Source organism: Ochotona princeps, chromosome 29, assembly GCF_030435755.1.
Source record: "Ochotona princeps isolate mOchPri1 chromosome 29, mOchPri1.hap1, whole genome shotgun sequence".
Classification (NCBI taxonomy): Eukaryota; Metazoa; Chordata; class Mammalia; order Lagomorpha; family Ochotonidae; genus Ochotona; species Ochotona princeps.
Genome location: NC_080860.1, coordinates 11,811,804 through 11,820,857, shown reverse-complemented (window position 1 = coordinate 11,820,857; position 9,054 = coordinate 11,811,804). Strand labels below are relative to the sequence as shown.

Sequence of the window (9,054 nt, the reverse complement as noted above, 5' to 3'; positions counted from 1 at the left end):
GGGTGAAGGCCTGGAAGCCAGCTTCAGGGTGGCATGGGGAGTTAGGGTTACAACAGATTTAGGGGGACCGCTTAGGCAGCCCTGTTGAGGTTCCCAAAAGTGAGGCTAGAGGTGGGGAGACCCCAATGTGGCCAGGGATGAGAGGGCTCCTCAGCTGAGACAGGGTTGGAGGTGGGTTGGGGGGGAGACAGGGAAGTCGGAGTTCTCATGAGGATCCACCAAATCAATTCCAGCGAGTTAAGGTGCACAGCGCTCCAGTGTGGCCATCACCTGTGGCTGCACATGAGCTCAGGAGTGGGGGTGGGGTAGCCCGTGCCCCAGGCCCCAAGTCCACAGCATGGCATTTCTTGGGGCACTGGGGTTAGGCGGGCTCCTGGATGCCTGCAGTGGAGCTGGGGTGAGGCTGATGGGGCTGGCCGTGGGTGCTTGCTAGCACTGGGCTGTCCTCATCGTTTCTTGGGAGGGTCCCGGGTGAATCTGTGACATCACTCAGTCCTTCCAGCAGGTGACAGGCAGAAGCATGGGTTTTGAGTGGCTGGGCTGGCTCGAGGTGGCCCTGCCAGCCCATGTCCTTGCCCAGAACAAGGCCCACCTCAAGGGGTGGTTGAGTGGACCGTGAGCTGTGAAGCAGGAAGATATACCTAGAGATGCTAAGACCAGCTTGGGGACTGCAAAACCCCTAGAGCTGAACTCACTGAGGGGCACACGACGCCCTCGTGTGGCCGTAACCAGACTCATCTGAGTAGAGCCGCAAATCCGAAGCAAATTAAACCTTAGCTGCACACCCGCCCTTAGAGGAGCTCGGGCTATCCCTCTCATTTTGTCTGGGCGGCTGTGGAGCCACTTCTGAAGGGCAGGAATCACTTTCAACTCTAACCTGGACAGAACTGTCTCAACAATTAAACAACAAAAAAAAGTATGACCAAAAGTGTGTCCCGTGGGGAAACTGTGGCCACACCATAGAATTAGGATCCACCCAGGGCGAGCCTGCGGGGTCCCACAAGGAGCCTGTTTGGAGAGTCTAGCAGGCTCTCTCTGCGGCCGGCCTCCACAGCCAGTGCAGGGGGCAGCTTTGAAGTTCTGTGGCCTTCACCAGGGCCTGGAGAAGTTTTAGCAATGGCACATTTCCAAAGCAGTCAGCCTAGGCCTCAACAGAAATACCAACCACCAGCAGGAGGAACGCACCTGTCTTGGGCAGTCCCAGGCTTGACGATGACTGTCCTTCTTTGAGTGTGTTTTTATTTGAAAGCTAGGCTGTCTTCATCTCAGTTGGCATGACTGTGCTAAGTGAGAAGGGGTGGGGAGAACAGCAGTGAAGGGGATCAGATTCAACCCGTGCCAGGGTGACAGGTACTCTGTGTGGGCACAGATCTGAATGAACCACTGCCACTCACATCTCACAAGAGTGTAGGACAGAGAAGGGGCACCAGTGCCTTCACAGTGGCTTGACCTCCATGCGACACCTGGGGGGGGTCTCTTGGTATGGGTGCTATGGTCGCCTGCCACACCTGAAGCCCCCGTCCTGGGCATAGAAACCTGCATTCCTACCTACATCTTGGCGCTTGGTCCATGGTTTCAGGGTGTCATCCCAGCCAACGGTTCTCAGACATTGGGATGTGCCAAGCGAGTGGAGTGACGGCAGGAATCGCCAGGACACACTTTCATTTTGACAGTGTTTTATCTGGCAAAGACCAAAGGCCATCTTCTTTCTCCCGTGTCTTGTAAAGTGTGGGACACAGAAAGCTCCCGGGGCAAGTGTGATGTCCCCCTGGGTGGGCCTCTGGGAACCCCACGAGGCCTGAGCAGTCCTGCAGGGTATGGGAGGGATCCACAACAAGGCTGACTGGAGAAACCCATTGCCTCACATCCTTTTATTTATTATTCTACATATATATATATTTATATGCAGCTCTATGTACAATCACTGGCTCCTTCGAACAAGACTAAGGCATCCTAAGGTATTCTCAGCAAAATGAGATCTTTATGGACTTGGGTGGGGAAGCCATGGAAACTTTACATTGTCACCCACTTCAGTCCTGAGGCAGCACACAAGGCAGGGAATGTGGCTGAAAGCAAGCACAGGATTCAGAGCAAGGACACTGTGTATTTAAGGGGTGTAAAGTCGCTGTGGGGAGCAGCAGGCAGCGTGCGTGGCTGTGAGTTGTCCCAGGGAAAGCAGGCTTCCCGACGTCCCGGGTGAGTGCACCATGCGGGAGCACACAGCTGGCGCCACCTGCCGGAGGCCATAGGTTCACTTCTCTTCCTGGCCTTTCTTGGGCTCTTGTTTCAGTTTGTAGTCAGCCAGGGCAGCTTTGATGGCGTCCTCAGCAAGCACTAGAAGGAACGCAGGGAGACAGCCTGAAAAAATGGCCTTGACGATGGGAACAGGGACTGGGAAGGCTAGGAAAGGACTGGGTGCTGGGGTGTGGAGAGCCAGGGGCAGCTCTGGAGACAGCCCGGGGTTCAGTGCCTGGAGTCCGAGGTTTGCTCTGCAGCCTATGGAACCGATCCTCCCCCTTGGAAAGACGGGACAGTCAGCTTTCCATGTGGGCACGGGGTGGAGACTTAGAGCAAGCATCACACATGCAGCACAGGCACAGCTGTTTGCATCGTGAATTCCCACACAGAAGCACTTGACGCTTACTGGCCAGTGGGCCTAGTGCAGGTCAGTGTGGCCGGGGCAGTGGATGTGGTCTGCCCCACCACCCTCCTGACATCCTATGCTGGCAACTTTGATTCAGGAGTCAGGCAGAGGGGAATGCTGAGAAAGCTGGATTGACAGCAGGAAGCCAGCAAGCAAGAGTGTCAGCTCAAGGCTTCTGGTCCCCAAAACCAGGGTAAGGCGAAGAGGTCACCAGGCCATGGCCTCTCATGGTACGTTCGAGCCCAGCTGTGGGGCAGGACCCCGGCAGGCTTCCTGAAGCCCACACCAGCGCAGCCTTGGCTCCCGTGTCTTCTGCTGGCAAGAGGCCAGCTCTCTGCTCATGCTCAGCTCCTGTGGTCAGGACCTGCCCAGGGCTAAGGCACTGCTTCTCAGCCCGAGGAGGTAGAGAAGGACTGGGAGAAGTGTTAGATCTGATGCCAGGACTGCAGGGGACAACTAGCAGGGGGTTGTGGCACGTCGCTTTCCCCCAGGATGGTGGGCTCAGTCACTCAGCAGACAGGCCCTGACAGCAACAGCGGCTGCGGGGGAAGTGAGGAGACTCAGTGAGCAGGCCGCTGGCAGGGCTGCTGTCTGTCTGCTGGTCCTAACTGTGCTACGACATTAGGTGGCAGTGAACAGGTGAACAACAGACTGCAGTGAGGGGCTGGTGTTGTGTAGTGCGGGAGACCTCCACGCCAGCATCCCATGTGGGTGCAGGTTCATGTCCCAGCTGCTCCATCTCCCTGCTAGTGGCCTGGGAGAAGCAGTGGAGGATGGCCCAAGTACCTGGGCGCCTGCTACTCACATGGGAGACCTGAATGAAGTTCCTGGCCTCTAGCTTTAGGTCTGGCCCAGCTGTGGCCATTGCAATGATCTGAGGAATGAGCCAGAGGAGGGAAGATCTGTCTCTCCGCTCTAACTTGCCTTGTAAATAAACAAAGATTCTACAACTAAGGCAGAGGGTATGAACTCTGTGTGACGTGGGTGACTTAAGGTGAGTGCTAGCTTCCCTGTCTGCAAGAGGGGTGTGAAGGCTCCTGCTGTGGGCCTGAGGGTGTCACCACAGTTTGGAAATAAGTCCCGGGGGGTTCAGTACATGGCCTGGTGCACCAGCTCCTGGCATGACCCTTTGAGATGGCTGTTGGGAACAAGGGTGCAAAGGACTCTGGTAGTTTGGTCAGTGTAGAGTCCCTGCTGGCTGGCACAGGGCTGGGCGGGCCGACTTACTGGAGCAGTGCAGTTTCACAGGTGGGAGGCAGAGCTCCTTGGCGATGTCTGTGTTCTTGATGGTCAAGGCTTCCTCTACCTGACAGGCACAGGAGACACACGTGGCTTTAGTGAAGCTGCATCACGCGATGGCCCACTGGCCCAGAGGTGGGTGGGGTCCAGGAGACCTCAGCGCTGGCTAGGGGTGGGGACGCATGCTGTTTAGTGACTGGGTCCTTAGCACTCCACCCCGGGGCTTTTGGGGACCAGGCACACACCTGGGTTCCACCTGGATGGGGTCGGTGATGGTGCCCAAGTCTCTGTTCTGATGAGGTGGGAGTAGGTGGGTTCCTCTGCTGCTTCTGCAGGCTCAGGGTGGATGGCTCTCGGTAAACACCCCCTCTGCCTGCAGAAGCCCTGTGCACAGCGCTGGGGGATGATGGGAGGCAACCGGGATGGGAACAAAGTCCCTCTGCTGTAAGGAGCCCCAGTGGTGGTGGGGAGACTCTCAATGTTAAAGGAAGGTCTGACCCACCTTATGATCCCAACTCCGAGCTCCCTGATGCCCAGGTCCCAGGAGCGCAGGGTCCTGTCTAGGTCCTGTCCCAGCAAATCACATTAGAGCCACCTGCTCTGGTTGTACTCAAGGTCACGTCTTGACTCAGCTCCCTACTTGCATCCCTTGGGGGTGTGGGTGGCGGGGAGGCCCTGCAGGCTGGCTTCTCTTGAGGCTATAGTGGTGACTGACTCTCTGAGCTACTTGCTCTGCACACCACTCACTCACTGGCCTCATCCTTGTTTGCCAGACCGCTGTACAGGTGGATCTCCAGCCTGGGGAGCCACTTAGAAATCTCTTTCCTCCCTAAGTAGCTGGTCTCCGATTGTTATGGCATTTATGAGCGCTGACACATCACTCAAACATCCAAATCAAACTGATCAACGATGCAAAACCCAGACGCCACCTCCAAGGTAATGCCCAGTGCTGCGGGGCCTATCATCGACACGCAGTCAGGGATGGTATCTGTGGATGACAGCGGTGATCTGCTTTGGCCCCGGCTGCCCTTGCCCCTTTGGGTGGCAGGTGGGAACCCCAGTCCTTACCGTCTTCCCTTTCACCCACTCAGTGGCCAAGGAGCTGGAGGCGATGGCTGAGCCACAACCGAATGTCTTGAACCGGGCATCCACGATCTTCCCCTTTTCATCTACCTGAATCTAGCAAAGAATGAAGTGGTGATTCTGGGGTCTTCCCCAGGAACTCAGGGTGTGCCATCCTGGCCTTGGGTTAAACCACTGCTTACTGACCCTGCTTTCTTTCAGAGTGGACAGGGGTGAAAAGCGTGATGAAGTACATGGCAACACCCACACACAGGCCTTGCTGCTGCACGTACTGGCCGCTGCCTTCAGCTCTGGCCTCAAAGTCTGCTGGCAGATAGTGGGCACGTCCCCCTGCTGTAAGTACTGAGGCAGGCTTCCTCACAGGGCTCGGTTAGTCCTACTCTCCTTGGGCACTGAGCTGCATGGAGTGGTTCCCTCTCGCCCTGCTTCCTGCTCTCCTAGGTTGGTAAGAAGTCCCCAGCAGGCTGCCCTCTGCCCACCAGGAGAAAGGAGACTATGGACAAAGCTACGGTTCATCCAGAGTGCCAGCTGCTTCCTTCAGGATGCTTCTGGGCTAGGGAGACACATGAGGCAACAGCACCTTCGGCTCAACTAAGTGGGAACCTAGGCTGATACGGCGAGGACAGAAGCGAGGTGGGTCTGTCTTCAAGAAAACCCCACACAGTAGCAGAAGTGCGATGGAGACCCCGCTTGGGTCTGCAACAATCTGACACCAAATGATGTGTTTGCATCACGTGTGTGCGAGCACCCCCACCACCGCATCAATGCCAAGCAGTCGGTACCTGCAATTTCATGACATCCCCACAAGCAGGAGCCCCCACCAGGCCAGTGCCAACATTCTTGGCTGTCTTATCCAGAGACCCCACGTTTCTGGGATTTTCATAGTGGTCCACAACCTGAAATGAGAGGGCAGGGAGAGTTCATGATCACCCCATGGGGACTGGTCTCTGATGCCGTTCGCAGCCTCCAGCGGGCAGGTCCTCACCCGACTTCCCTGGAGGAGGGCAGCCTACACAGGCGTCCGTGACAAGCACTTGCAACCCCAGCTCCTTCAGACTCGGATTCTGCCCTCTCTGCCCTCCCCCCCCACCACTGGATTGTTCTCAGATACAATCCATTCTGGAAGAACATTTAATGATAACTAAATATTTAAGAATCCTGCAGCTGGTTATGGCCCAGGGCTGGAAGGCTTCCTCAGAGACTTCCCGTGAGTGCTAGATAGAGAAGGTGTCCATTTGTCTTCCCAAAATAAAAAACCACGCCAGGGCTGTTGTTATTTCTGGGCACCCTGGTGTAGCTGCGCCCCCTGGCGGCCCCGGGCTGGTAGCCCTGGTTTCTTTCCAAGCCAAAATAAACTCATAAATAAAAAGTCAACACACACACACACACACACACACACACACACACACACGGGCGGGCATGAGGCCGCCACACAAACATCCACCCCACACTCGCACTGCCCAATAGCTTTCGTAACTTCCATGTCGGCCTGCCAGCCAGCACCCCGACCTCCCCAGGCACACCACCCCCCATCCGACCACAGACCTCCCGAGATGACCGTGTCAGCTGGCTGACCCCGGAGAAGGGGTCGCACGCTTAGGGCACTTTCCGCTTCGGGGACACCGCCAAGGGCTGCACCCCACACCTCTTACCCTCGCCAAGGAACAAAAACAAACAAAAAAAAAGCAAAGCAAAGCAAAGCAAAGCAAAACAAAACAGAAAACCCCCCAAATGCCCATGGGGTACGACCCCACACCCCCGACGCGATCCTGGGATCTGACAGCGCCCCAACAGTGGGTTCAGTTGGGGTACCTGCCGGGGACCCCGTTTTACACTGTGAGAACAGAGTGCGGGCAGCGAACTGCCCAAGGTCCCTCGGCCAGGGAGCTCGAGCCGAGCTGTGTCCCCGCTCAGACAGGACCCCCGACCACGGCCGGGACGCAGCGAGTGGCGGCCAGCGGAGGAGAAGCCCCCATTGCCCCGGGAGTCGCCGTCTGATCAGCTGGTTTTTTTTTTTGAAATGTCAGCTGCTCTTAGCGAAGAGAGGCACAAGAGTGGCAGCGGATGGCCGCTGCCCTTTTGGCCACTTCTACCAGGGGCCGCCTAAGTCCCTCTGGGCCGCTCGGGCCCCGTCCCTGCTACCTTCTTGTGGTAGAGTCGGGCGGGAGCGGACAGCTCCCGGGCGGCCAGGCGCGGGCTCCGGAGCAGCAGGGCCGACGCCGCCCTCCTCAGACGGCCGGCTCCAGCTGCCGCCATCTTGCCGGCTTGCACCTGCGCCATCCGAGTCGCGCCGACGTCATCGCGCCTGCGCCGGGCGCGCGTCCCCGCGGCCTGAGCGTCGCCATGGCTACGGGCGAAGGCGCGGGAAGGTTCGCGGCGGCTCTGAGGGTCCGAGAGCGCGCTTGGACGTGTCGGAGGCCTCCCGGGGCTGCCTTCTTTCTTCCCGCGCAGTTTTAGAGTTCCGTAGTGTCAGAATTCACGTCCCGTTGGGATCCGAGCTCGGAGAGAACCCGCAGTTGGAACCCTGGTTCCGCGGCCTCCCGTCGGGGACCATCACTTTGGAACGCTTGTGTTTATCCGCAACGCAGATTAAGTAACACACGACCGTCGGGCCCCGCACCATTCCTGTGCGCTTCAGCTTGGTCGTGAGAAAGGTTGTACATTAAAAAATCCCACACTAGTATTTTCCGATCTCAGAAATGTGACGTTTCGGGAATAATATGATTTTACAAGCTTGGAAAAATACTAACATATTTGGGCCCAGCAGAAAAGCGGAAACCCCTTTGGTTGGGGAGACTGATCGATCGTGCCTTTCCAGACTCGCTCCCTCAGCGTTTGAAGAGACTGGGCTACGGTCCCGGTCCCACAGAGCTGACCTTCTCAAGATGGCGTCAAACCCCTCACGACTGAGTTCGCGCTGATCCCTTTATGGCTCTCACTTCCTGTCGAAGGACCCAACTTCTGCCTCAAGTTGTGGCGGAAGACATTCCACACGGATGAGATTTGTCTCTGACGGAAGCCTCTACAAGCGTGTTAAAAACAATACGAACTGCGTACATGTGCTTATTTTTTTCTGTCATTTGGAGCTCCTCGTTACCCTCTCGGTGGCAAGAAAGAGGAGTTTTTGATCAGGCGCGCCGCGGGCAGCTACTACCTGCGCCGGGTCTTCGGCGGCCGAAGGAAGACCCGGGAGTCCCCCCCCCCGGGAGCGCAAGATGGCGACGGCGGCTGCAACCTCGGCTTCGGAACCCGAGGCTGAGCCCGAGGCTGGGCCCAAGGCCGAGGGAGAGGAGGAGGAAGAGGAGGAGGAGGAGGAGGCCAAGGCGGCGAGGACGAGGAGGAAGGTGTTGTCGCGGGCCATGGCCGCCGCGACGTGCAAGAGCATAGGGCCAGAGTGGGACCGGCAGGAGGAAGGCGTGAGCGAGAGTGATGGGGACGACGAGTACGCCATGGCTTCCTCGGCGGAGAGCTCCCCCGGGGAGTACGAGTGGGAGTACGACGAAGAGGAGGAGAAGAACCAGCTGGAGATCGAGCGGCTGGAGGAGCAGGTGGGCTGCGGGTGCGCAGAGCCCGGCCCGCGCGCGGGGCTCCTCGGCGGTGTCCATCCCCGCAGCTCCCGTCCATCGCGCGCCCGGTGCTTTGCAAGCGTGGTCGGAACCCGCTGCGGAGCTCCCCGCTGGCTAAGGTCTGCTGGAGGTCGGAGCTGGATCTTAGGAAGTTGGGGGTGAAGCTGTAGGGATGATTGGGACGGTCGGATAGGGCCGTGGGAGGGAACGAGCTAGCCGAGCCGGGAAGGGAGAGGTTTCCGCGAGCGGACGCCCCAGGTGGGATTGTTTTAATCGTGTGTGTGTGTGTGTATTTGTCCTAACGGTCATTGTAACCCAGTGTCCAGCGCGCCTCGTAGCAGCGCCCTGGTGTCTGAGGGCGTTACAGCTGCAGGCGGTGGGGGCCCTGCAAGCAAGGAGGTGACGTGTTCACACACATCTGCAAGGGCACCGCGGTGTTGATGGAGCTGTGGGCAGGGCTAGGCGGGAGTTTTGCACCCTGTGGGTGGGCGGAGGCTAGCGCTTCCACTTTCAACAATATCT

General features: G+C 57.9%; 2 protein-coding genes across 3 annotated transcripts in view; one reads left to right on the top strand and one right to left on the bottom strand.

Annotated features, from left to right (window-relative positions):
* Positions 1–1,852: 1,852 nt before the first annotated feature.
* Positions 1,853–7,264, bottom strand: ISCU (iron-sulfur cluster assembly enzyme). The gene is made up of 5 exons (XM_004591910.4): positions 7,109–7,264; positions 5,749–5,862; positions 4,952–5,062; positions 3,872–3,950; positions 1,853–2,334 (listed from the first exon to the last, which is right to left on the bottom strand). Exons 1-5 carry the CDS (start codon positions 7,244–7,246, stop codon positions 2,252–2,254), a joined length of 525 nt encoding a protein of 174 aa, XP_004591967.3. The 5' UTR covers positions 7,247–7,264; the 3' UTR covers positions 1,853–2,251.
* Positions 7,265–7,637: 373 nt separating this feature from the next.
* SART3 (spliceosome associated factor 3, U4/U6 recycling protein) overlaps positions 7,638–9,054 on the top strand; it is a 33,632-nt gene continuing 32,215 nt past the window's right edge. For both annotated transcript variants that reach the window (XM_004591909.3, XM_058656469.1), the window contains exon 1: positions 7,638–8,514. In XM_004591909.3, coding sequence (XP_004591966.2) covers positions 8,182–8,514 — 333 coding nt within the window. In that variant the 5' untranslated portion in view covers positions 7,638–8,181. The remainder of the gene's footprint in view (positions 8,515–9,054) is intronic.

What these genes read in the sequence shown, in the direction of transcription:
- ISCU (XM_004591910.4), bottom strand. Translation starts at nt 7,246, where the DNA reads ATGGCGCAGGTGCAAGCCGGCAAGATGGCGGCAGCTGGAGCCGGCCGT. An exon ending in CCCGACTCTACCACAAGAAG is followed by an intron (nt 5,863 to 7,108) that starts GTAGCAGGGACG and finishes CTCTCATTTCAG; the next exon opens with GTTGTGGACCACTATGAAAA. An exon ending in AGTGGGTGAAAGGGAAGACG is followed by an intron (nt 3,951 to 4,951) that starts GTAAGGACTGGG and finishes TGTGCCTGTCAG; the next exon opens with GTAGAGGAAGCCTTGACCAT.